This window comes from Zonotrichia albicollis, chromosome 28 (assembly GCF_047830755.1).
Source record: "Zonotrichia albicollis isolate bZonAlb1 chromosome 28, bZonAlb1.hap1, whole genome shotgun sequence".
NCBI classification, from domain to species: domain Eukaryota; kingdom Metazoa; phylum Chordata; class Aves; order Passeriformes; family Passerellidae; genus Zonotrichia; species Zonotrichia albicollis.
Window position 1 is genome coordinate 3,128,775 of NC_133846.1, and position 27,995 is coordinate 3,156,769.

General features: G+C 50.3%; 2 protein-coding genes across 2 annotated transcripts; both read right to left on the reverse strand.

Moving 5' to 3' along the window:
• Window positions 1–1,115: 1,115 nt before the first annotated feature.
• OLFML3 (olfactomedin like 3) lies at window positions 1,116–4,928 on the reverse strand. Its single transcript, XM_074528144.1, has 3 exons — window positions 4,741–4,928; window positions 3,035–3,320; window positions 1,116–2,096 (listed from the first exon to the last, which is right to left on the reverse strand). The coding sequence occupies exons 1-3, from the start codon at window positions 4,849–4,851 to the stop codon at window positions 1,309–1,311; spliced, it is 1,185 nt and encodes a 394-aa protein (XP_074384245.1). The 5' UTR covers window positions 4,852–4,928; the 3' UTR covers window positions 1,116–1,308.
• A 1,595-nt stretch (window positions 4,929–6,523) lies between these two features.
• On the reverse strand, window positions 6,524–27,975 carry LOC102064551 (complement receptor type 1). Its single transcript, XM_074527935.1, has 22 exons — window positions 27,781–27,975; window positions 26,999–27,144; window positions 25,453–25,644; window positions 23,736–23,835; window positions 23,150–23,235; window positions 22,503–22,715; window positions 21,148–21,330; window positions 20,677–20,865; window positions 20,104–20,301; window positions 19,275–19,457; window positions 18,666–18,854; window positions 16,813–16,992; window positions 16,535–16,698; window positions 16,250–16,402; window positions 15,103–15,325; window positions 12,676–12,849; window positions 11,378–11,557; window positions 9,599–9,781; window positions 8,513–8,701; window positions 8,102–8,281; window positions 7,280–7,473; window positions 6,524–6,962 (listed from the first exon to the last, which is right to left on the reverse strand). The coding sequence occupies exons 2-22, from the start codon at window positions 27,084–27,086 to the stop codon at window positions 6,810–6,812; spliced, it is 3,594 nt and encodes a 1,197-aa protein (XP_074384036.1). The 5' UTR covers window positions 27,087–27,144; window positions 27,781–27,975; the 3' UTR covers window positions 6,524–6,809.
• Between the last annotated feature and the right edge of the window lie 20 nt (window positions 27,976–27,995).

Consider the following 27,995-nt stretch of genomic DNA (forward strand, 5'->3'; position numbering starts at 1 on the left):
TTCTTTGCTTGACTTGCACTGTGTGTTGAACTTTCAGCACCAGCCAATTACAGTCATTCAAAGTGGGTATTTGAAGATTTTTCTTATGCAACAAATTTGATTATAATACCAAAGAACTTGAGGCAAATACCATGTCACAGAACAGTTTGGCTTGAGCTGGGCACAGATGGATGGGATTTAGGGTGGCAGCGGGGTGGCATGGCCACTCCACAGCCCTGGGAGAGCAGGTGCTCCCCACAGGGCTGGCGCCTCCCTGGGATGTCCAAAAAGCAGCCTGGCACTGGCACCAGCAGGATGCAACCCTCACCCAGCCAGCTTGGCCCATAGCTTCACTGCTTGTCCCCAGAATTGGGAAAAAAGGGACACTCATGGCACTGAAACACCTCCTAATCCATCCTCTGTGCTCTCAGGATGCTGTGATGGGAACAAACCACAGCAACCCTGGGTTTCAAGGAACAGAAATGGGGCAAATCCTGCACCCTGCAGGGGTGTGAGGTGAGGAAGAGCACGGGGCACAGTCTCTGCTGCTGCAGGAAGGACAGACATGGTGTGGGGACAACTGGGGCTGTCCCCAGCCCCTGAGGGGCTCCCAGCACCTGCCCTGTGCTGCCCCATGCCCTCTGGGGCTGCTCTGTGCCAGAGGAAGAGGGAAGGGAAGGGGATGGGGCAACCCAGGGCCTTATATAAGATGGAGAATCTGTGGCTGCAGGGGGAGGCGGCCTGTGCTTCATTAGAGACAAACTCAGTAAATCAGCAACATCTGGGGCCTGCTGGCTGGAGCACCGCCCCGGCAGGGGAGGGAAATCTCCTGTTGTCCTCCCAGATTAAAGGATTTTGCTGTTTGCTCACAGTTTTGTTCATGTAAAACGAGCTGGCCCTGAGCAGCAGCCTGCCCAAAGCCTCGTGTTCCATCTCTGCCCTAAGCCCTTCCAAAACCCTCACCAAACAAACCCCTGCCCAGGCACCCACCCAAGGTCTGTCTGTGCTGCTCTGAGCCCTGCAAGGACACCCCACCCTTGGGAAGTGATTTTTGGGGTGTCTCAGGGGCAAGGTGAAGCTCAGGGCTCTGACAGCCCTGCCCAGCACCCCACACTCCCCCAGGCAGGCGGCCGCACTTCGCTGCGTACTATTTATTCATTATATCAGAAAAGAAAACCTCGTTAAATTAGTCCAGGACTCTGCTGGCTGCTCCCAGGTGGGGACACCAGTGCCGGGGGATGGCTGGGGTGGGGATCCAGCATTTCCTCATTTCACAGTGATGGGAGAAGGGCTGGGCTGGACTGGGCCGGGCCGGGTTAGGCCGCACCCTCAGACCTCCAGCTTCTTCTTCATCTCCATGCGGTAAATGATCTGGTAGCCATCATCCCAGGCGTAGATCTGCCTCTCCCTGGGGCTGTACTTGAGGCTGGCATGGGAGCCGTAGCGCTTGGGGAAATAGACCAGGGAGGCGTCCTCGGGGGCCAGCGTGCCGCTGACGTCGAAGACGCACTGGACGCGGGCGCGGCTGGGCAGGCGCGTGTTGTACACCACGTGCAGCGCCCCGCACACCACGAAGGCGCCCTCGGCGTTCTCCCGCGGGCACGGCGTGTCCCACATCTGCTCGATGTCCAGCGAGGCGGGGTCCAGCTTGGCCAGGCACATGTTCTTCTCGTCCTCCTTGGTGGCATAGATGGCCCAGAGGCCTTCCTCGTCCGCCGACACCTCGATGTAGGTGGAGGGGGAGAGGCCGAAGACGGGGATCTGCTCCTCAGCCGGGAACACCGAGCTGTCCACCACCGTCTTGTTGGCCAGGTTGAACTTGATCACCTGGAAGGACTGGCCCTGCTGGCGGATGTAGTAGAGATGGCCATCGTAGACGAGGTGCCCGGTGCCCACCCAGGGGTAGGGCAGCTTGATGCGGGCGGCCTTGCGGGTGGCAGAGAAGAGGGTGAACTCCCGCATGCGGGGGAAGACGTAAACGGTGTCGTTGGCGGTGCCATCAAACACGTAGATCTTCTCTGAGCTCCCTGCAGCGTCCTTGGTCCAGAGCCCCGAGGAGCTGCCGAAACGCTTCAGGATCTTCATGGCCCTGACACTGGCGATGGTGTCACTGCAATCTGTGAGAGAGGGGATGGCTGTGAGAGCCTGGGAACAGCCCGGCCCTACAGCACTGCTGCTGCTCCATGCTGGAGCTTCAAAAAGCAGGAATCAAACCTACACTAAAGGAATCAAAACCCTCCATACTTCCTTTATATTACTTTCTAGTAGGGTCAGCTAAACAAGCTATTGAGCCCATACTCTGAAAATGATGGTTCAACTCCTTCCCCTGCTAATGAACCCCCAAGCAAATCTAATTTTCATCACTAGCCTACTCCTAAGAACAACCTTTACTATCTCAGGTAACCACTGAATTATGGCCTGGACCTGTCCCACCCAAACCCCTTGGAAAGTCATTGAAGGGGTTTAGGAGCATCCCTGGTGGCATTGGGAAGTCCCCTAGTGCATCCATGACACAGAGAGGAGCCACCCTCACCCCAGCCCTGCCCCAGAGGCTTTGGGGACACACAGGGCTCCAGCCTGGGGCTTGGATGCAGCTTCCAGGCTGTGGGGGATGCAGGAGCTTGTGCCAGAGACATCTGAGATGCCCTGCTGTGACACAATGCCCTGGCCCATGGCTGGGGGACACCTGGACTGGGGTGGGCTGGGAAGGGTCAGGGTAACCCTCAGACAGGAGTCATTCCAACACCTGGGGTGGTTTCATCTGCTGTGCAGGGGGATGCAGGTTGCTGAGCACCTTGGGAGTTTGAGCTCCTGGGTCTCCCTGAACCCAGCCATCAAGGGCAGTATCCAATTCATATCCCCGACACAGCTTTTGGCAATTCCAGCTTTGTGGGAAATATTAGCTCTTCCTATGGTGCCTCCAAGATTTAAAACTTTGCCTAAGAGCTTGGTTAACATTTAAACTCCATTCTACAACACCAGATACAAATTTAATTTGAATTATAAGGGATTTGCATAATATCCAATCCCCCAGGGAGCCACGGCAGCCCCTCACCTGTGAGCTTGGTGTACTTCTCATTCTTCCTCTGCTTGGCTGTGGCCACCTGCTTGTCCATCAGCGTCTCATCCACCTCCATGCAGGGCGGGGCGGGGTTCTGTGTCTCCAGGTAGTCCACCTCCCTCTCCAGCCGGTCCACGCGCACGGCCGCGCCCTCGGCCTCTGCCCGCAGCGCCTCCCGCTCCTTCTCGGCCGCCTCCAGCATCCCCAGCACCTGGTTCTTGAAGTCCCGCAGCTCCGTGGAGTAGCGGCTGCTCTGGTCGTGCCACTGGGAGATCCTCTCCTGGGGTGGCCAGGGGGACACTGAGGTCTCCAAAGCTCACAGCTCACCATGGCAGCTGTGCCAGCCTGCCCAGGCTGGGGGAGGCCCTGGAGCCACACGGGGCTCATGGCTCTGGGTCCCATCCTACCCTGTTCCTACTCCTGTGGTGCTCCCAAGCACACAAAGCTCCCACGTTCCTTCTGCAATGTTCCCAGACCTGTGATGCCCATTCCTGCAATGCTCCCATGATGTTCCCAGACCCACAATATCCCATTCCTGTGCACCCCGCCAGACCCATAAGGCCCTGCTCTCCTGTGACACCCCCAGGATGCCCCCATGATGTTCCTGAGCTCACAGAGCTCCCCAGTCTCCCACACGGCTCCCACATCCTTGATGCCCTCGTTGCTGTGATGACCCTGTGAAGCTCCCAGACCTGCAATGTCTCTGCTTTCCCATGATGTTCCCAGACCTGTGATGTTCCCATTCCAGTGATGTCCCCATGGTTTTCCCAGACCTACCAATGCCCCTTCTCCTGTGGTGTTCTCATTCCTGATGTCCCCATGACTCTTCCAGACCCACAATGCCCTGCTTTCCCATGATGTTCCCATTCCTGTGATGTCCCCATGTTTCTCAGACCTGCAATGCCCCTTTCTCCTGTAATGTTCCCATTCCTGCGATGTCCCCATGGCTCTGATGTTCCCATTCCCCTGATGTCCCCATGGCTCTGATGTTCCCATTCCTGTGATCTCCCCATGTTTCTCACACCCACAATGCTCCTTCTCCTGTGATGTTCTCATTCCTGATGTGCCCATGGCTCTTCCAGACCCACAAAGCCCCTTCTCCTGTGATGTTCCCATTCCTGTGATGTCCCCATAGTTCTGATGTTCCCATTCCCCAGATGTCCCCATGATTCTCCCAGACCCCTAATGCCCCTTCTCCAATGATGTTCCCATTCCTGTGATGTCCCCATGGCTCCTCCAGACCCACAATGTTCTTGCTCTCCCGTGATGTTCCCATTCCTGTGATGTCCCCATGTTTCTCAGACCTGCAATGCCCCTTCTCCTGTGATGTTTCCATTCCCATGATGTCCCCATAGTTCTGATGTTTCCATTCCTGCGATGTCCCCATGGATCTCTCAGACCAACAATGCCCCTTCTCCTGGGATGTTCCCATTCCTGTGATGCCCCCACGGCTCTCCCACAGCTACAACGCCCCTGCCCCCATGATCCCCCTGTCCCCCAGTGCTCCCACACCCATCTTGCCCCGGTGTATCCCAGCTGGGCTGTGCAGGACCCCGGCAGGAGCTTCCAGAGCTCCCCACCCCAGCCGTGCTCCATCCCCAGCCCAGCTCCTCCTCACCAGCCCCGCTCCCAGCCCCATGGCCTCCCTGGGGAAGGGTTTGGCTGCCTGTCCCGGGGCGATTCGGGGTGCAGGGCTGTACCTCCAGGAGGGTGATGCGGCGCTCCACGTACTCCATGAACTGCTGCTGCTGGGCGCGCAGGGCCGGGGCGAGCAGCGGCAGCAGCAGCAGCAGGCAGCGCCAGGGCCCCATGGCCGGCAGCGCAGCAGCCTCCAGCTCAGTGCTCAGGAATGCTCCGGCCTCCCCAGCCCTTATTGCATCCAGATGTGCACAGCGAGGGAGGGGAGGCTGCTCCTTCCCCGCAGGCCAGCCCCGGGCGCTTTAACCCCTTCGTGCCCCAGCCAGCGCGCTGCCCCCGAGCCGTGGGGATGGGGCAGGAGACTGGGGACGGGCTGGGGACAGGAGTTTGGGGTGCGGGGACAGCCGCAGGAACCCCGAGCGAGAGGACACGTCCTCATGAGCCGTACTTTGGGGACAGCGAGGGGACAGCCCTGGCTCCTTGTCCGCAGAGGTGCCCAAAGGCAGCGGCCAACCTGAGCCACGTCCAGGTCTGGGGACAGGGATGTCCCTGGGTACACGGAGGGTGCCAGCCCAGCAGGGTTGTCCTCAGGGATGGTGCCAGCACAGTGGGGTTGTCCCCTGGGCAGGGACAGTGCCAGCCCAGTGGGGTTGTCCCTGGGGACAGGGACAGTGCCAGCCCAGCAGGGTTGTGCCTTGGGACAGGGATGGTGCCAGCACAATAGGTTTGTCCCCTGGGATAGGGACAATGCTAGTGCAGCGAGTTTGCCCCCTGGGACAGGGACGGTGCCAGCACACCGGGTTTGTCCCCTGAACAGGGACACTGCCAGCACAGTGGGGTTATCCTTGAGTAAAGGGACACTGCCAGCCCAGTGGTGTTGTCCCCTGTACAGGGACACGGCCAGCGCAGCAGGGTTTGTCCCTGGGGACAGGGACAGTGCCAGCACAAAGGGTTTGTCCCCTGGGCAGGGATGGTGTCAGCCCATCGGGTTTGTCCCTGGGGACAGGGATGGTGCCAGCCAGCAGGAGGAACAGGGATGCTAGCCCGGGGCTGTGTTTCAGATATAAAGGAGGGTATTTAGGGCTAGGGCAGCCTGGAGCAGATGTCCCTGGGCAGACACTCCGAGGTGTCTGAGGTGTCCGGCAGCCCCGGGATCCTGCATCACCCTGGATCCCATTGGGAAGCTGCTGGAGCTGCTGGAGGGCCTGGAGTGGGTCATGGCAGGAGGGGCCCCGCAGTCACCTGTGTCAGGAGAACACCTCCTCAGGTGAGGAACCCCTTCTGTGGTCCCTTCCCTGCTCCAGGAGGGTGCTTGGATGGCCCAGGGTTCCCCTGCAGGAAGGCACCAGCCAGGGCTGGATCTGTGGCATCCCCAGCCCAGCCCCAGAGCAGCCATCTGGGATCCAGGCAGGTGTTATTTGTATTGGTTTGCTCTTATTTTGTGCTGAGGCTGGCAGTGAGCACTGACCAATAATTATTGTTAGCATTCGCCCACCAAAAGCTGGGTGTGGATGATGACACCAGCTCGGACATTTGGCATGGCCAGGAACCTGTTTGAACCCAGGGATGAGGTGAGGCAGCCTTTACAATACACTTCTTGTGAGCTGCCCTTACCCAGACAAACAGAAATCAGAAGCTGGATGGACAGAAAGCAGGTTTAACACTTATTGCCACCACTGCTTCCAGCAGGGTGCAAATGTACCCAAACCTCAGCAGCAGAAACCATGGACCCAAATGTACCCAAACCATGGCAGCAGCAGAACCTTCAGAGCCACCTCTGGACTCATCTCAGCTTTTCTGGATTTCACTCTCTTTTACCTCAGCTTACCACAGTTGAGACAGTGATTTTAAAAAGCTAAATTTAATTTCTTTTCATTCTTCCTAATATGAAACATGAAACAACTTATTAGTTAAAGAGCAAATCAAGCTTGTAGGTTAGAGCAAAACCCACTCCCTGCTCTGGCATCCAGCACAGCAAAGCAGCCTCCCGTGCACTGCTGATTATTTTTCTGGCTCCAGGCATGCAAACATAAACCACAAAATCACCCAGAACCTTTTTAGAGATGCTGGGACTGCACAAACCGTGAGTTCACCAAAGGAAAGGTGAGCATTACAAGGGCCCAGTTTCTTTTCAGTTCTCTAGCTCCATCTGTAATTTTTTAATCTCCAGGAACAGTTTCTGGATTTCCAGCAGACTTTTCACTTTTTCCACAGGCACACCACATTCAAAGGTCGATTTAATGTAATGAACCTCTTGACACACATCAGCATCACCTTCTTTCATCTGTTAAACAGGAAAACAAAGCCCAGAAAAGCCTGTGAGGATGGGCTGCAGCAGAGGCAGAGCCACCCACTCCTCAGCAGTGAGGCTGCCCTGTCCCAGCCGGGGCTGCATCCTCCTCAGGACCAAAAATGAAAAACTTTTGAGAAGTTTAGGCAGTTTTCATGTTAGAAATCAGGCAGCACCCACCCAGAGACTCAGCCAGGCTCAGCAACCTGAGGCTCTGAGCACTTGGGAAGGTTCCACCATGGCAGGGGTGGAACTGGATGATCTTTAAGGCTCCCCCCAACCCAACCATTCTGTAATTTTGTGGTACTCACACACTTGGGCAGTGCTGTCCAGCTGCCATCAGGCAAGCACTTGGCTGTCCAGGCATTTTCCGTCATTCCACTGTCTGGGAACTGGTAGCCAGGAAGGCACTCCAAGGTGACAGTCTCGTTGGTCTGGTACCACGTTTGCTCACCCAAAGGGCTTTTCACCTTTGCAAAGGGCACTCGTGGTTCTGGACACAGGACTGAAAGGAAAACCCAGGGCAGAAGGCAGCTCAGCCAGAGGTCAGAAAGGAGTTTGGGAAGTGCAGAGGAACTTAAAATTGTGGAGCTGTGGAATCAAAAATACTTCTTTTCAAGAAGAGAGTGAAGGTCAGAGCAGGCCCTGCGAGGGGCTGTGAATTCCTCATGGATTTGCTGTTTCTGGCAGTGTCTCAATCCAGGCATCCCCATGGTGGGGGTGGACATTTGGCAACAAGGGAAGGGAAAGTCAGTGAGCTCCTGACCTGTCTTAGACCTCCTTTACACACAGCTGTCAATAAAACCTCAACTATTACCTGGAAAACACCAGCTTTGGGAAGGCTGTTTCTTCTGCAAAGAGGAGAAGGACTCAGGAAGCCCCAAGGACAGACAGAGCCAGGCAATCCTGCACCCCAAGCCCTCTGCTCTATCCCAGGGGCCACAGCTGAGCAGGAGATTTTGGAAGCACCCCTAAATGCAGGAGAAGGTCACAGTTTCATTCGCCTCATAGCACAGCTTGTTAGTGATGAATCACTACATCCTCCTGCTGTGGGGGTTTGGGACACTGAACTGAAAGGAAAATGCACATTAAAAATCCAGGAATGGGAGGTGGAGGAGAAAATGCTCACTCACCTGGCTGGCAGGTGGGCACGGGCGGGTCCCAGGTGCCATCAGCCTGGCACTGAGTCTGGGCAGCACCACGCAGCCTGAAGCCTTCCTCGCAGGAGAAGTGCAGGAGCAGCCCATAGGGAAAGGTGAACACCTGTGGGGTCATCCTTCCCCTCTCCACCACGGGCTTGGGGCACCGAACCACTGTGGGACAGAGCAGAGCTGGCACTGGGCTCTGGGCACAGCAGAACCCGGGCAGGGCTGCTCCTCCCAACCCGTGATGGTGAGGAGAACCAGGGTCTGTCGCTTCCAGAGGGATCATTCCCCCTCCTGTGGAGGAAGCAGCAGCTGCAGGCAGCCCTGCCCGGTTTGTTCTGAGTGCTGGCATCAGGCTGGTGCCATGCCCTGATGCCAGAGTGACCCCAAACCACTCACCCCTGCACTCGGGGGCAGGCCCGCTCCAGGTCAGGTTCTCCCCATCCTCGGAGGTGCAGTAGAGGGATTTGTGCCCGATGAGGGACAGCCCCTCTGCACAGCTGTACTTCACTTCAGAGCCGTAGGTGAACCGGGTGAACCCCATGCCAGAGTGCTGCCCGTTGGTGATTTTGGGAGGGGGACCACAGACTGGGTGAGAGTAAAGGGAAAAGTCAGGTTTTCCTCATCCCGTTAGGGAGGCAGAATGCAGGGAGGCAAGACCAGAGGCTGGTTCTCTGTGTTCATGGCATGTGTTGCTCTCCTCGCAGTTCTCCCTGCCCCTGGCCAGCTTTGGCCATGGCTGTGCCAGTGCTCCCAGGCTGACCCAGCAGAGGAACCCACCCTCAGCACTGCAGCACCTGTTCCCTCCCCTTCAGCCCCTTCCTCATCCTCATCCTCTCTCTTTTCCATCCTGCTCCTAAGCAAGGTCAGGGAATGGTGAGCATTATAAACCCCTTGAAGAATCCTTTTAGAAATGGCTGAAAATCCCATTAACCAACACATTTCACCAATCACAGTTTTGGGAGAAGATGGAAATGCCAAAGCCCTTCACTGCTGTGCCTTGGGCACCTTCTCACACAATTTTCTCCCTGCTGTCCCTCCCTATTGTATTTGCAGGGCGCTCCAGGATGATGAATCTGACTCCATGTTCTCAGAAGGCTAATTTATTATTTCATGATACTATATTATATTAAAGAATACCAAACTAAACTACACTAAAGAATACAGAAAGAATACTTAGACAAGGCTAAAAGATAATAATGAAAACTCCTGACTCCTTCCAGAGTCCTGACACAGTTTGGCACTGATTGGCCAAAGAGTAAAAACAATTCACATGAAACCAATGACACAATCACCTGTGGGTAAACAATCTCCAAACACATTCCAAAGGAGCAAAACACAGGAGAAGCAAATCAGATAATATTGTTTCCCTTTTTCTCTGAGGCTTCTCAGCGTCCCAGGAACAAAATCCTGGGCAAAGGGATTTTCCAGAAAATATGACAGTGACACCTCCCCACGGATGTCCCCAGCCCTGTCCCCACTCACCTCTGTCACAGTGGGGCACGGGGGGTCTCCATATCCCATCAGAGGAGCACTGCACCCTGTCATTGCCCCGGAGCTTGAAGCCATGGTCACACTGGAACTCCACCTGCTGCCCAAAGGTGTACTCGGCTCTGCTGGGGCTGGTCTCCGTCCCGTGGGGGATGGCCGGGCGGGGACACTGCACCTCTGGGGGACAGCAGCAGCAGCAGAGAGGAGAGGCTGGCACCGAGCCATTGCCAGCCAAGCTGCCAGGCAGCGCTGCCAGGCACCTCTGAGCAGAGCTGGCAGGCTCAGGGATGGCAATTACAGGGTAACAAGAGCTGCTCTTGGAAGGCAGAAAGATGTGAGTATTGTATTCACAGGCAACCCCAACGAGGGGAGAGAATTATTAGGAGGAGTCTATTGATATCAGAAGGTGAATTAATTACTATATTATATTAATAATATAACAGTATAACAGTATAGTATAATATAAAATATAATAGTATAATAATAGTATAACATAACAATAATAGTATGATAATAATATAGTATAATAATAAAATAATATATTATAATATAATAAATTAATATATTACAACCATACTATAATAGTATTTTAATAAATATATTAATAACACATAATTATAATAATTATATATTATTAAATAGTATATATTATATAATATTAAATATAATAATATAAGTAATGTATCGATATTCTATAATATATAATTAGTATATTAATGATATAATATTAGTATTATATATTATTAAATATTATATATTATTGTTAGAAATATATTGATGATATAATTATAATAATAAATATAATATTATATATTGCTATATAGTATATTATTATGCTATATTATTCTATATTATATGACACAATATTACATTACGTGTGAACTGAATCTGCCAAGCACTCAACCCTGCACACACTGCACAGAATCTCGTGATTGTCACCCGACAGTCCTGACACACACACACACACCTGGCCCTGGCAGGCCAAGAGAACAAAACACCGTCACTTTGGGTAAATAATCTCCATGTTGCATTCTACTTTTGCACAAACACAGGCACAGCAAATGAGATAAGAATATTCTTGGGAAGAATTGTGCCTTGCTTTTCTGTGCGAAAAGAAATGTGGGGCTCCATGTGAGAGCCTGTGATCAGCTAGAAATCGCGCTGGGGGATGGCTCCTCACTGGCTGCATTTCTGAATTTTTGTTGGAGCCTCTAAATAACCAGGGAGAGCCGCAGCGTTTCCTATCCAGGCACGCCACCTTTTGAGCAGCGAAATTACTGCCAGGGAGAGCCGAGGATGCTGCGGGAAGCCAGGACGGGGTGTGACAGCCGTGTCACCCCATGGGTGATGTGCTGGCAGAGCATGATGGCAGAACATGCTGGCAGAAACCGATCTTTTTATTCTGAATATATTCTATTCTATTCTATTCTATTCTATTCTATTCTATTCTATTCTATTCTATTCTATTCTATTCTATTCTTATTAACAGAAAATTATATACTAAAACTGCACTAAAGAAAAAGAAAGGAGACATCAGAAGGCCAGAAAAGAATGAATAATAAAAACCCGTGACAGACTCAGACAGTCCAACACAGCTGGACTAGGGTTGGTCATTAAGTTAAAACAATTCACATGCTGGGTAAATAATTCTCCAAATCACATTCCAGAGGAGCAAAACACGTAGAAGATGAAGCTTCTCAGCTTCCCAGGAGAAGAAATCCTGGCAAAGGGATTTTTCAGAAAATATGACAGATGCATCACTGATGTACTCACTCTGGCACAGCTGGGGCACCGCGGACCACGAGAAGTTCTGGAGACAGGTGATGGTTGGGGACACCCCGGGGATGGGGGAGAAGCCGGTTCTGCACGAGTAGGACAGCGTGGTGCCAACAGGGAACTCCCGCCGGGGCTGGGAATCGGCGAACTCCACAGAGGGAGGGTGGCGACACTGCCCTGGGGACAGCAGGGACAACACAGAGACTCAGCACTGCCCTGGGGACAGCACAGAAACGTATCACTGCCCTGGGGACAGCAGGGACAGAGCCTTATCACTGCCCTGGGGACAGCACAGAAACTTATCACTGCCCTGGGGACAGCAGGGACAGAGCCTTATCACTGCCCTGGGGACAGCAGGGACAACACAGAGACTCAGCACTGCCCTGGGGACAGCACAGAAACTTATCACTGCCCTGGGGACAGCAGGGACAGAGCCTCAGCACTGCCCTGGGGACAGCAGGGACAGCACAGAGCATCAGGACAGAGCAGGGGACAGAGAGCAGGGACAGCACAGAGCCCCAGCACTGTCCCGGGGTCAGACAAAGCAGGGGAACAGCACAGGGCCTCAGCACTGTCCTGGGGACAGCAGGGACAGCACAGAGCCTCAGGACAAAGCAGGTGACAGCACAGAGCCTCAGCATTGCCGTGGGGACAGGAGGGGACAGCACAGAACCTCAGCACTGCCCTGGGGACACAGAGCAGGGGACAGCACGGAGCCTCAGCACTGGCAGATTTTCCTTTGTGGAAAACCCTAAAAATAAGTGAGGGACAGCAGCACCACTGAGCTTGGCTGTGTGGTGAAGAGAATGAGAAAACCAGTGGGGAAAATTCACCAGAGAATGTGAACTGAGTGAGAATCTTTATTCTTGTGTGCTTTGGTACCTTGTGGGTGTCCCTTGCAGGAAGGACAGCCCTGCTATGCTCCTCAGAGTGATCCCAGAGGGAATTCACAGAATTCACAGAATCACTGGGTTGGAAGAGACCTTCAAATCACTGAGTCCAACCCAGCCCCAGCACCTCAACTCAACCCTGGCACCCAGTGCCACATCCAGGCTTTGCTAAACACACCCAGGGATGGGGACTCCACCACCTCCCTGGGCAGCCATTCCAGAACTTCATCACTCTTTCTGTAAAAAACCTTTTCCTGATCTCCAGCCTAAATTTCCCTTGGTGCAGCTTGAATCCTGCCAGCCCGCAGCGCTCCTGGTGATGCCCACCCTCCAACCCCCCCTCCAAGTGCTTTTGGGGAAACGGGAGCAGCCGATTCCAGAGGCCAGCAGAGGGTGTGAGCTCACCTGGGATGCAGGAGGGCACCCGTGGGCGCCAACTGCCCATGGATGTGCAGTGTACAGTGCTGGCAGTGCCCACGAAGCCGGGGTCACACTGCAGCGTGGCTGTGCTGCCGAAGGTGAAGTTCTCTGCAGAGCTCAGCTGCCCGTGGGCGATGGGAGGGATGGGACATTGAGCCTCTGTGGAGCGCCAAAAAAGAAAAAATAAAGGCTTTTTGTCACAGACGTCTTTTATGGAAAATCCTTTCCTTAGGATTTTTTTCTCCTGAGAAGCTGAGAGGCCTCAGGAACAAAATATAAACAATGGTTATCTGCTGCTGTGGAATGCAACAGGTGCATCTGTGATTGGCCCATGTTGATTGTTTGTAATCACAGCCCAGCTAGCTCAGACAGAGAGCCAAGCCCCAAACCTTTGTTATCATTCTTTCCTATTCTAATCTTAGCTAACCTTCTGATGAAATTCTTTCTTCTATTCTTTTAGTATAGTTTTAATATAACATATATCATAAAATAATAAATCAAGCCTTCTGAAACATGGAGTCAGATCCTCATCTCTTCCCTAAGACCCCTGTGAACACGGTCACAGTTTTTAGGGGTATTCTTGCATAATGGCACCACAGTGGCCAAATGTCACAGCAGCTCTGGCTGGGGGGGAGAGGGGATGTGGCACTGTTGGGTCAGGAACAGAAGGGAAGATGACACAAACTCTCTTCAGCAGGCTAATAACAATAACTCTTCAGCTGCTGTGGAAACACCCCCCACACCCCTGCACTCATGGAACAGCACCTAATTGAGCTGTTTATTTGCATACACTATAAATGAACCTATTTATATGTTCATTTATATATATATATATATACACACACACATTATATATTATCTCTTTATTAGAAACACATTCCTTTTTATACACTGTTCTGATACAGGTGTACCTGATTGGTCATTTAATCAACACCCCTTTACCACTGGCTAATTAAGGAAATTCACCACTGGCTAATTAAGGAAATCCCCTTTGGTAAACACCTTATGAGAAAACAACTGTTCAAAACACCAGGTGCAAGATTGTTTTAGTTCTTTCTCTCAGCCTTCTCAAAACTCCCCAGAACAATTCCTGGGGAAGTTAATCTGACCAAACTGTCAATATCCATAGAGACAAAGCTGTGTAATGACTGCAGTGACTGGGGCAGGGGTTTGGGGGTTAATAAACATCCTGAGCCATCAGCAGAACCCCAAACCTGTAGTATTTCTTTTCTACATAATCAAAACCTTCCCTGGCCTTCCCTTAGAGCCCTTGCTCAGGCTCAGGTGCAGCAGCTCCCTCCAGCCTGACAAAAAAAAGAGGTTCTACAACAACTGCATAACCTCAGTCACACCTGCACATCACTGATGTCCCAACAAAAAACTCCTCTTTCCATTCCTCCCATGAGAAATATTTGGGGGCTTATCACAAATAACAGAGAAAACAAAACTCCAACAGCTCTAACTGGGGTTTCTTCATGCCTGGCAGTGCTGGCAGGTCACCAAGATAGAGTTAAAAACTTGTCAGAACATCCTGGTCCTCTTCCAGGTGCTGCAGCATCCCACACCTGCACTGTGCCAGGGCAGTGCCACCCATGCTGCCTTTTGGTGCCATTACCGTGGAAAATATCTTGTTTGTGTCTCCTCCACAATAATTATTGGCACCTCATTAGCAATGTTTGGCTTTGGTAAATGGGCTGAGAAGCATTAGGAAGTAAAAGCAATAAATATTAAGAATAAAAGCAGAGTGCACAGGCAGTGCTGGTGCAGGGCTGTGCACCCTGGGGAAGTTTCTGGAAAGGTTTGGGTTTAACTGAACCCCCAACTTCCAGACAGGAACTGCTGCTTATTCCCCTTCCCAGGGACATTCAGCACTCAGCAGATTTGCACTTCTGCAGTTCTGAGGTCAGCCTGGGTGATGCCTGCCCATGGCCCAGCTGCCTTGGGCAGCTCCGGGGGCTGCCCCAGGGCTGAGGCCTCACAGAGTCAGTCAGGGAATCAGGGAGGGGACATTGTGGAAGGGACATAAAATTTGGAATGCAAGGGACATTAAAGTTGGGATGGAAGGGACATTAAACCCCATCCTGGGCAGAGACACCTCCCACTGTCCCAGCCTGGCCTTGGGCACTGCCAGGGATCCAGGGGCAGCCACAGCTGCTCTGGGCATCTGTTCCAGGGCCTGCCCACCCTCCCAGAGAACAATTCCTTCCTAGCACCCAATCCAACCCTGCCCTTATTCACCCTAAACCCATTCCCCTTTCCCTGCCAGGCCATTGCTGGTGCAAAGCCCCTCTCCAGCCTTCCTGGAGCCCCTTCAGGCACTGCAAAGCTCTATCAGCTCTTCCCAAAACCCCTGTGGAAGGAAAGCTGAGCCCCAGAAGCCCAGACCCCAAGAAGGATGGGCAGGACACTCACCCTGAGTCCCCATGGGCTGCAGCAGCAGAGCCAGCACTGCCAGGAGCTGCCCTGGCATGGTGAGGGGTGGGAGCTGCCCTGGCAAGGAGAGCTCCTCTGCCCCGAGAGCCTGCCAGGGAAGGGGAAGCAGCAGTGGGAAGTTGGGGACGGGCCAAAGACGCCACTGACACCACCCCCAGCCCTGGGATGTGCAAGGCAGGGGAGGCTGCTCTGGGTTCACAGCTCAGAGTGCTCTGCAGCAGCCTGGCCTCGTGTCTGGAGCAGGTTTGGGCAGGTGGGGTGGGGGGTCAGGCTGCTGTGGAAACACCCCCCAAATCCCTGCACTCATGGAACAGCACCTAACTGAGCTGTTTATTTGCATACACTTTAAATAAACCTATTTCTTATATACACTTTATATATTATCTGTACTTCATACCTATTACAGAAATACTTCCCTTTACTAGAGACAGGAGTAGTACTTCATATGTGCTTTATATGTATTAGAGATTATTAAAACCCAGACAGAGCTGTTTTTACAATTTCAGGTTTATTTTAATCCCATCACAAGACACATGGCCCACACAGTGCTTCACCTTCCCTGGATGGTGCAGAAAAAAATAAAATCAGAACCATTCATTTCTTTCTGTACACTGTTATTTGTCCTTGGGGCACACACTTCCATCCTGCTTGGGAAGAATACCTGACATTTTTGCTTTGCTAGGACAGAGGCTTTGAGGTTTTCTTTGTGATGAGAAAAGTAATTAGGCAGTGAAGGGGTTGTTCCCACTAATGAGTGCAGCGTGTGTGAACTGGGCAGCACTGGGATAGACTGGAGAGGTGAGTGGGTCTCACCACGTTCATGCCTCTTTCTACCACCAAAATTCACTTTCCGCTCCGTTCCTTCCTAACTGTGCACTGCCAGTGTAGCAAACAGATGTAAATGTGAAGCTTTGAAAGGCATAAAGTGACCTACAAACTGAACCTGGTGAGCTCTACAAATGGACTCACAAGTCATTGACTCACAAGTCATTGATTCCTCATGTGACCAAATCCATGGCCAATTGTTAGATTTTGTCCTGGCTACTTCAAAGTCATAGAAATCCTCAGTCAGCATCATGATCCAACACACAGAGGATGGTTCTTACAATCCCAGTGCCACCAGTCAGCCGTAGGTGGCGAGTCTTAGCTCTTTTTCAAGTTTCTGGATCTCCAGGAAGAGCTTTTGGACTTCCAGCCAGGTTTTCAGTTCTGACAGAGGCATTCCACACTGAAAAGCTGCTTTGCTTTGAAGCACCCTCTCACACACCTCATTTTTCCTCTTAAAAAGAACCAAAACAAAGGCAGAGTGAGACTCCAGTGCGGGGTGACAAAGCAACCACCCTCACGAAGCTGGACCAAAGCTACAAATGGGGCAAGAAACAGGAAAAACGGGGCAGCTGGTGGGACTTACACACGTGGGTGGTGGTGTCCAGGTGCCATCAGCTGAGCAGGTGGTTTTGGAGGGTGCCACTAAGTGCCTATCACAGTAGAAGGTCACAGTTTCATTCACCTCATACCACATCTTGTTGAAGTTGATCACCACATCATCCTGCTTGGGGAGTCTGGGGCACTGAACTGAGGGGGAAACACACACAAAAAACCCAATAATGGGAGGAGATGGAGGAGAAAACTCTCCCTGTGACCCAGCAGAGCAGCCCCCAGGCCGTGCAGGGCAGGGCTGGCACTCACCTGGCTGGCAGGTGGGCACGGGCGGATCCCAGGTGCCATCAGCCTGGCACTGAGTCTGGGCAGCACCACGCAGCCTGAAGCCTTCCTCACAGGAGAAATTCAGGAGCAGCCCGTAGGGAAAGGTGAACACCTGTGGGGTCATCCTTCCCCTCTCCACCACGGGCTTGGGGCACCGAACCGCTGTGGGACAGAGCAGAGCTGGCACTGGGCTCTGGGCACAGCAGAACCCGGGCAGGGCTGCTCCTCCCAACCCCTGATGGTGAGGAGAAGCAGGGTCTGACGTTGGGAAGGATGAAAGTTTGACAAGAAAGTCTCACAGATATGTGTGTTTAGCAGAAACAGTTTTGAATGTAGGATATGAAGAAGGAATAAGAGATGGAAGCAAGTTTTGATATAGAAGGAAAGAATTGCTGAGCCAGTCTCACTGGACAACTTAAGGGAGCAAAAAGTATGTTAGTTAGAAGGGGTTTTTATGACTTAGAGCAAAGGATAAACCCACCCCAAACAAGAAGATGTTTTTACCAAGCAGAAAGATAGCACAGGCAAAAAAGTCAGCAAAGTTGCAAGTAGAAAAAAGGTCTCAGAATTTTCTACTGCAAGAAAACTGAAAAACAACTTCTAGCTTAAACTGTAAATGTACTGACTTTGAGTGACTGGAGAATAGTAACATGAATATGGTAATTACAGTAGTTATGGTGGGCTATAGATAAAAGTTAAGGTATAGATTGGTTCTACTGTATTAAAATGCTCAGCAAAGAAAAGTATATATTGCAATGTAACCAAAAGAAAAGTATAGAATGCATTGTAACCCAAACTAGGGGTATCCAGGCCTGCCTGCAGCTGGAGCTGACAGCTGTGGGCACAGCTCTGTCACCCACAATCCTGGACTGCTGTGACATCTTGGATGGAATAAACTGCATTTTGGAGAGCCCCTGGAGTCCTGCATCCCTCATTTCAGTTTTTACAGTCTGTCACTTCCAGAGGGATCATCCCCTCTCCTGTAGAGGAAGCAGCATCTGCAGGCAGCCCTGCTCACTTTAACCCCATTGTTCTGAGTGTTGGCACTGCCATGCCCTGATCCCACAGTGACCCCAAACTGTCAGCGTTCAGGAACACAGAATCACAAAATGATTGCATGCAGGTGCTTTTATTGAAGAGCTCTGGGTGTCAGGGGTGCACAGACCCAAATCTGACCCAACATGGTTTCGAGCTGAACGTATTCTATATTTATATATTTATATATTTATATATTTATATATTTATATATTTATATATTTATATATTTATATATAAATATATTTATATATTTATATATTTATATATCTATATATTTATATATCTATATATCTATATATCTATATTTTTACATATTTATATATTTATAATTACTATATTTCTATTTTATTTATAATTTTATATTTTATAATTTGTATTTATATTTTATATTATATGCATTTTATAGTCTATCATTATATAACTTATATGTTAATTATCAAACTTACATTGTTCTACTGTATACATTGATTTCATCCAAGCATGGATGGATTTCTCGTGATCCCCCTCAAACCTCTAACATAGTTTCTCACGATTCTTTAAACAATAATTATATCCAATCACACCTAACAATTCTATAATTTATCATATACTGACTACACAGGCGCAGTTTCACATATTCTGGCAAATACAAGGCCTAACATATTCTAGCAAATACAAAGTCTTGTTCGTGTCTCCTCCACATTAATTATTTCCCAGAGCCTACCTTTAACATTTTCCCAGGGCCTACTAAGCCTAACTTTGTCTAACCCCCCGAATTTTCTATGATTTTAAAATCTTTCCCTACCAAAACCACTCACCCCTGCACTCCGGGGCAGGTCCACTCCACGCCAGGCTCTTGCCATCATCCGAGGTGCAGTAGAGGGACTCGTCCCCCACCAGGGACAGCCCCTCTGCACAGCTGTAGGTCACCTTGGAGCCATAAGAGAACTCCCTGCCACCTCTGCCAGAGTGCTGCCCAAAGGCAATCTGGGGAGGGGGCCCACAGGCTGTGGAAAAAAGGGAATTGAGAAAGAAAGACACGTGCAGCACAGTTAGCACCTTCAGGTGAGAGCCAAAAGCGTTTCTGTGAAATCAGCACAAAGTTCATTTTGTGGTTGGTGTGAGGCAAATTCACAGGGAGCTGCTGCCTGGATTCTGGCCTCTTAAAGCGCCCCAGAAATATCAGGATATTCCCAGTGGTGGCCTCCCCACTCCTGAAGTGTTCAAGAAACACGTGGATGTGGCACTGGGGCATTCACTCAAAGCCTGGACCTGATGATGTTGGAGGTATTTTCCAACCTTAATGATTCTAATTCCAGCTCTGGGGAGGGGACACCTGGCTCAGGTGGTGTCCCCAGGAGCAGGAGCTGCAGGCAGATCTCCCACTGGTGGCAGGAGATCTCTTGTCCCCTGCGTGTCACACTTACCTTTGTCACAGAAGGGCACCTCGGGCTCCCAGCTCTGATCAGCCCCACAGGTGATGGATTCAGAGCCCCTGAGGACAAAGCCCTCCTCACAGGCCAGCCTCACCTGGGTCCCCACTGAATAGTCACTTCTGCCTTTATAAACCTCCTTTCCATGAGGGATGTCTGGCTTTGGGCAATGTGGCTCTGGAAATAATGGGAAAGAAAGGATGTTGTGTGTTTCCAAAAAGAACTCCGGTCATGTTTTCTATGGAGAAGAGCTACCAACAAATCTGAACCATGGCAGAAAAGTGACCATGCCCCAGGTGCAGGTCTCAGGCTGCCTCTGTAACCCTGAAGGGTCAGTACAGAGAATTCTCCATGCTCTAATCTGCCTGTCCTGGGAGGTGGAGCAGGTTTTTCCCTCCTGCCAAGGTTTTCCTGAGTTTTTTGGGCATATTGGGTGGTGCTGGGTCAGGAGTTGGAGCAGTGTCAGTTATTTACTCATTTTCTCCTGACAGGGGAAATGCCTTGGGAACATCCCCTGCTCCCCAGCCTCATGTCAGCAAAGCAGCCCCAAACACAAACCACATCCCCTTCCAGCTGGGTAAATGTCTCCCTGGGTTCCTCAGGAACCTCCCAAGCCCCTAGAAGCTTCCAACTCACCACCCTTCCACCCTCCAGACACCAGCTCAGCCCTGCCAAAACCCTGCCCTTTTTCCACATGGCCCATCTGGACATTTTGCTGCCTGTATGTTCCACATTAACCCAGGAGAAGTAGACCTGGGGCCACCTGGAGTGAGGGGAAATTCTCCATGGTTTCTGCCATGCTCATTTCACCACTCTGTCCCACCTGGAATGCACTCTGGCACTGCTGGATCCCATTCACCATCGCTGCCACAGAGGAGGGTGATGCTGCTGCCACGGCCTTTGAAAGCAAATCCGTCACTGCACGCCACCTCCAGCCTGTCCCCGCTCTCATAATCCTCTTTCACTTGCCATGGGTGCAAGGGCCTTCCGTTTGGGATGTGTGGATCTGGGCAAGGAATTCCTGGGAAATGCCAAAATCAGAGAGGGTGAAACCACAGCAAAGCCAAGCGGGTGACAGGAAATTTGTTGTGAAGACAAGGATGGATGGAAAAACACTTCATGACATTAAATCTGCCCCAAAAGCATCCCTGGACTTTCCTGGGGTGTGGAATGTTGGTGGTGCACCCTCAAGAGCACAATGGGTGTTTTCCAGAGGTTCGAGGAGCTGGCAAATAAAGCAAAGCAAACTCTGCAGCTGAGGAATAAATCAAAGGAATTCCAGGGTCAGCAAAGACCACGCTGAGCCCTGGTGCAACCCCCTGTCCCCCAGACTGTCCCCACCTCACATGCAGCTTCTTCACACACTCTGGCAGTCACAAAAGCCCCAGGCACTCACTTTCACATGGAGGTGGGGCTTCACTCCACACGAAGTCCTGCAGGCAGCTGATGTTCCAGGTGGTTTGCCCTGGACTGAACTGGTGGCCCTGCTGGCACTCGTAGGTGATCACGGTGTCCACAGGGAACAGGTTGCCAGCCAGCCTGGCTTTCACAGCATTCCTCACATCTGGGGGGTCATCACAGCTGCCTGGGGGTGAGACAGCAGTTTAGGGACAGTGCTGCATCACAGGGCCTGGCATGGAGGGAATTTGGGTGAAAACCACAGGGGAGAGACCACCACCAGCGGGTACTGGGGAGAGGGGGATGTGAGGGAAAAAACACGTGATAAGAGAGGGGAAGAACAAATCATGTGATATAAACCGTTCAGTGCAATATAAAGACGACTCAGTGCAAATCTCCAATCACCCAGTGCAAAGCAACAACTAAATAAACTATTTAGTGCAGTACAGCACTGTCCCTGCAGACTCACTGCGCTGGCAGAGGGGCACGGGGGGCTCCCAGAGGCCGTTGTCCCTGCAGGTGGAGGCCTCGCTGCCGCTCAGGCTGTAGTGCAGGTCGCAGTCGAACACCACCGTGTCCCCAAAGCTGTAGTCAGGCTGGGACACACTCAGCAGCTTCCCATTTGTCACTCTTGGCTGCTTGCAGGTCACCACTGTGCCAGGGGAAGCACACAGGGAAGCAGCAGTCAGGCTCCAGATGGGAGATGTGAGGGTTATGATACTGTCCCAGATTGCAAGGCAGGGTGTATTCTATTTGCCATCTGTTAGAGGTGTGGCAGTTATCTTCTGTTAATTAGGCAGTTTTTCTTTATCTCTTCCACAAGTTTTTCTTTCTCTCTCCCTCCAGAGAGCCATCTGCTGATAACAGCTATTGGATGTCACTGAATGGCTGATAAGAGCTACAGCATCCCATTGGGAGATGTGAGCCCAGAGGGAGGAGCCAAGCATTCCTACCCAGATATAATCTGGAGATTCTGGAACACCAGCACGGCTTCTGCACTGGATTCCCCAGAGGAACAGCAGCTGCCTCTTCTTCCCCTGGATCTTCAGAGGCAGAGACTGCACCTTTCTCCAGGATCCCTGCTCCAGCAGAACCAGCCCTGGCACTGCAGGAGGGCTGAGCCACAATTCCAATGGGGCTGCTGCCAACAGCCTGACCCACAGGGTGTCAGGATGGGTTCTGACTCTGGCAGTGTTGGTTTAGTTCACTGCATTGTTTATTTTATCTTTTTATTTTCTTCCCTAATAAAGAACTGTTATTCCTACTCCCAAATTTTTGCCTGAGAGGCCCTTAATTTCAAATTTATCAGTTTGGAGGGAAGGGGTTTACATTTTCCATTTCAGGGGAGGCTCCTGCCTTCCTTAGCAGACACCTGGCTTTCCAAACTGAGACAGATATATGGAATATGAGGGTTTTGAAAAAACCCCATCACCTTTTTCAGAAGGGCTGAAAACAGCAGCACGGTGATGTGCTGGTTTTGTACATCTTGCCCCATGTTACAGCAGAGGTTTTTAAGGCAAGGCATAATGAGAACCCAGGGAGCAGGTTTGGGAATTCTTTGCAGGTGTTCTGGTTCACAGCAGGTGAGAGGGATCCCCTGCCCTGTGAGCACAGTAAAATCCCACTCCCACCTCCCTGCTGACACCGTGACCATGAGGGGAGACCCCAGTTCCTGTCACAGCTGCCACACTCAGAGGGTCCCATCTGCAGGAGGTGGTTCCATTCCAGCAGGATGGAGGGGAGAGGAGGTTCCAAGGGAGGAAACAGCAGAGCAGGAGCAGGCAGCAGTGCAGGGGCTGGTGCTGGGATGTGGGAGCAGCTCACCTTTGCATTCTGGAGCTGGGCTGCTCCACACACCGTTCAGGTTGTCCTTGCTTGTGCAGAAAATGGAGGCCTCTCCCACCAAGGAGAAAGGTCTCTCTCCCCTCCTGGGCCTATGGCACCGGTAGGTGACAGAGTCCCCATACTGAAAATGGTCCTTGTCCATCCCACTGTGCTGCCCATTCTCTATTTCTGGAGGGGGTTCACAGGGAATCGCTGTGGAAGAAGGGGAAGATCATCATGGGAATGAGAAGAAGAGGCAAATAAAAGAATTTAATAAGTTTTAAACCAAGGATCTGGCCAGAAAAAGGTGGGAACAGGAGGTAGCAGAAGGGTCAGAAATCAAAGGCAGGTCTTGAGGAGCTGCCCCAGCCCTGAGTTCTGGCTGGGCACTGAGCGGGTTTGGGATATCCCGGACTCAAATGCAGCTGCATCACTCCCAGAGAGTGAATGAACATTTCTGCAGGAAGGGAAACACAGATTAAAAATGTATTTCTAGGCTCCACCATGCCAAAATCCTGAGCAGATGCCAAACTGCAGATGCCACTGAGATACCAAAATCCTCAGCAGAGCAACACAACAGACTCTTTATGCAGCCCCAGCCACATCCCAGATAATTAAAGAACAGATAATTAAGGACCTCTGCTTACCCTGACAAGTGGGAATATCTCTGTCCCAGGTAAGAGCCTCATTTCTGGTCACACATTCAATCTCAGAGTCTCCAATCAGTCTGTACCTGGGTGAGACAGGGGAGAGGGAATTATCCCACAGACTCAGTCCTGATGTGTTACCCACATCACCACCAGCAACATTTGGGCTCCTTTGTCAGAATTCCAGAGATCAGAAATTAGTCAGAAAGTGTCACTTCCTCAAGGACACGCTGGCTTTTGACAAAAACATTTTTTTTAATTTAAAAAATTACCCGTTTCTAAGGAAATGCATAATCTTTTTCAACTACTTAGAGCTCTGAGCTCAGTATTCACCTCTTTCCTTCAAAAGGACCCTGAAACATTGGGAATGGTTTGAAAAGAGGCAGGAGGGTGAACCTGAGTTTGGGAAGAACTGCCTCAAAGAAGGAGATTGAGACACTCACAGTCAGTCTTAAAGCTTAAAAGGTATTTCAGTCAGGGTCTGCAATTACCTACATGGGGGAGGCTCTGACTGCAAAGGGGGGAAAAGCTTTGGAAAACTGGCTGGAAAGGGAGAAGCCCTGTGGCCCAGGTGCTCGTGGCTTACCCAGCGTTGCAGGTGAAGGTCACTTTGGAACCAAAGGTGAATGCTTCAGGCACGACCAGTCTGCCATTGGCCAGCTCCCCGGGGTAGCTGCACGCCCTGGCTGGGGACAACAGGGCTCCAGTCAGCTCCCAGCTCCGTTTCTTGGCAGGAAAGCCAAAGAGTTGCCCATTTCTGAGCCAGGGGGCGGAGCAAACACTTCCAGATGTCCACTTCAACCTAAGGTTATTCTGTGACTCCCAGTGCTGGCCAGACCTGCCCCGTGAGCTGCTGCCTCTGGGGTTTGCAGAGACCCGTGGCACCATCTCTGCCCGGCTAAAGGACCCTCCCTCTGCAGCTCCAATGCTTTTCTAGACACAGAGGCTCAAAATGCCTGAGCAGAAGGACATCCTTTGAGTCAGCAGTGAAGCACAGCCAGCACCAGAGGTGATTTCAGCTCCTGCCACCCCTGCCAGCACCCAGAGGAACAAACCCAGCGCTTCCCTTCCGGTCACTCATTGCCACCATCCCCAGGGCTCACTTTGGGTTCTGCTCCAACAGAAGGAATCAAAACCAAAAGCCACAGAATCCCAGAATGGGTGGGGTTGGGAGGGGCCCTAGAGATGATCTTGTACCAACCCAAGTGTCACTGTCATATTTTCTGGAAAATCCTCTTTGCTCAGGATTTTTCTCCTGGGAAGCTGAGAAGCCTCAGAGAAAAATGAAAACAATAATTATCTGATTTGCTTCTCCTGTGTTTTGCTGCTTTGGAATATGGTTTGGACATTGTTTACCCACAGGTGCTTGTTTCATTGGTTGCATGTGAATTGTTTTGACTTATTGGCCAATTACTGTCAAGCTGTGTCAGACTCTCTGAAGGGAGAGTCACAGGTTTTCATTATCATTCTTTCCAGCCTTCTGTCTGTATCCTTTCTCTATTTTTAGTATTCTTTTATCTCAGAATCTCTGCTGGTCAGAGTGACTCTGATATATATAACAAGCCTCTTTTCCCAGCCCGGCAGTCGAAGGAAGAGTCAGAACTCTTCTGTTCTCGTTCCAAAGGTTGTTTATTGTTTCTTATCTATAAAATTCTTTCTCTGACGCATTGAGATCTGTCTGGCAGGTTGGGTTGAGGCACACTGCCCGCCTTAGAGGTGGTGTTGTCTTTTTATACTAAAAACTACGTGTACAATATTTACAATAACTTCCCAATACCTATCACCTATATTAGACAGTGAGCTTCTACTCTCAACCAATCTAAAAGTGCCACCATCACAGCAGAAGTTGGAGGCCAAGAACAAGAAGGAGAAAGGTTGGACATGCCCAGATTCCTCCATCTTGCCTCTTGAACTCCCATTCTAAAAACCCCAAAAAATCTATTTTTCACCCCATGACAAAGTAATATTACTCTACTTAAACTTTCATGGCTTGTAATTCTTCATATAAAGGTAGGTAATTGTTTTTCCAGGGGCTAAATCAAAGGCACAGGGGTCTTGGGCTCTGTGCCAGGGTCTCTGAGCCCCCTGGGCAGGGCCTCGAGCCCTCCAGGGCAGCCAGAGGAATTTTGTGGGTTCTGACACTTTTAGTACAGTTTTAGTATAGTATTCTTTAATACCATATAATATCATAAAATAATAAATCAGCCTTCTGAGAACATGGGGTCAGATTCATTCCTTCCTCCTGCATTCAGAGACCCCAAAACCACCAGACCCAAGGGCAGGGACCCCCCAGACACACTCACGTATGCAGATGTCACTGGATCCACGCCACACCCCGCTCACTCCGCAGGTGAGGACGTTTGAAACGCGAGTGTTCCTCACATAGCCTGGCCTGCAGACAAACTCAACCCTGTAGCCATAGTGGAAGTGCTCGATGCCCTCCAGCCGCCGCTTGGGCTCTGCTGATGGAGATCGTGGTGGAGGGGGACAGACACCTGCGGACACAGAGCTCTGTCACCATGGCACCTTCTGGAAAATCCTCTTTGCCCAGGATTTTCTCCTGGGAAGCTGAGAAGCCTCAGAGAAAAATGAAAACAGTAATTATCTGATTGCTGCTCCTGTGTTTTGCTGCTTTGGAATGTGGCTTGGACATTGTTTACCATCAGGTGGGTGAAAAGTGCGTATTTTATGATTGGCTTTTTGCAAATATTCAAATGAATATTATGTGTGTTATGTTAGAAAGTTATGCTGTATTAATTTTTTTGAAGTAGTGTATTAAATATAGTTTTAGGGTATAAAATAATGTTAAAATAGAAACTATATATGTGAGATATTTTTTTAAGAAAGGAATGAGGTACTCAGACCAGACAGCAGCCACAGGACACCTAAATCTTTCAGAGAAAGGGAATTTATTGCCCCATTATCAGGAGAAACGAACTTCTTCCTGTCTCCTCAGCCTTGAAGATGCCATCAGGATTCAGAGGAAGAAGTTGACACTGCCCAGACAGAATCCTGTGTTTGAATGGAATTTATGCATCATGTATGAGGTGTATGAATATGCAACAGGTTACTGTTTTTAAGGGTTAATCCTCTGTTAACGTGGGTCCTTTTTCGGGCTTATTTTGTCCATAAAAAGGTATCTGGACTGTCCATAACTCTTTGTTTTTATTGTCTCATATTGTCCTAATCCAAATTGTCCAAATTTATATTACTCTAATTATATTGCTATTTTTATAACCATTTTATTACTATTAAACTCTTAAACTCTTAAAATTTTAAAAACAAGTGATTGGCGTTTTTCACAGGGCGAATGTTTGATTGGTTCCATGTGAATTGTTTTTAATTAATGACCAATCACAGCCAGCTGTGTCGGACTCTGAGGAGTCAGTCATGAGCTTTTATTATCATTCTTGTGAAGCCTTCTGATGTATCCTTTCTCTTTCTTTAGTACAGTTTTAGTACAATATTATATGATATGATGTAATGTAATAATAATATAATATAATATAATATAATATAATATAATATAATATAATATAATATAATATAATATAATATAATATAATATAATATAATGTCATAGATTCAAAGGCTGGACACAAAGCCCAGATGAAGCATTTCTTCTCCCAACTTAGTATAAATTATTGCACTTTTTCAGCTACAATAGTTTTTTACCTGCTTCCCACAGAAAGAGAAAAAAAAGGCAAAGGAAGAGCTGATCACAAAGATTTACAGAGGCCTGGAAGTGCACAAGCAATGAGGAAAAGAGAAGGATTCAAGTCTTGTAAAGCCCAGGAGAAGGTTTTCCTCCAGGGGTCTCATTCCATCCTGGTGGACTCGCGCACTTACTGTGGACAGTGACAATGAGAGCAGCAGTGAGGAGGGACCCAAGCAGGGCTGCACAGCTCCTCTGCCTCCCCAGCTCCAAAGCTGGCATGGTTATTCCTGCCTGGAGGTCCCACAGGTGTCACCACATTCCCCTCCTGGGCCAGTACCTGTGAAGAGAGCAGAGGGGTATTTGGGGGTGTTTTACCCAGCTACATGCACAGGTCTGATTTCTCCACTCCTGAGCAGTTCCTACAGTCACAGGAGAGGAGCAGGAGCTGAATTTCTTTTCTGGAAATTTAGGAGTAAAACACTTTATATTTGTAGTAATAAATCTCTTTGGAAGGAAATAAATTCCTAGTCAGGAGAAATCCTACTGGAGTCACCTTTCTTTCAATCGTTGTCACCCCTCCTGGATTAATCTGATTTAATTTTCTGACCTGGGTGCTCCCTGCCCTAAACCCAACATTTCCCTGCTTCACTCCTCTGCCTTTCTTTCAGTCCTTCTCATACTTTTGGTTTAATCTGATTTAATTTCCTGGCCTGGGTGCTCCCTGCCCTAAACCCAACATTTCCCTGCTTCACTCCTGGGTCTTTCTTTCAGCCCTTATCACCCCTCCTGGATTAATTTAACTTCCTGACCTGGGTGCTCCCTGCCTTAAACCCAAACTCAACACCTCCCTACCTGCTTCACTCCTCTGCCTTTCTTTCAGGCCTTCTCATACCTTTTGGTTTAATCTGATTTAATTTCCTGGCCTGGAGCTGCTCAGGAGCTCCCAGGAGCAGCCCTTGGATATTTGCCTTACCTGGGCAGTGGAGGCAGGAGATGGAGAGCCCTGGCGTGTTCAGCACTCACAGGATGGAACAGGGACTGCTCTCCTCCAGGTCTCCCCAGGCAAAGGAGGAGTTTTATAGTGCCCACACGCTCAGATCTGGCCCCACAGAGAGAAACTTCAATTCTGCAGAAATCAGAGCTGGCCCGCTGACCCATAAATCATTAACTCCTCCCGAGCAAGAAGGA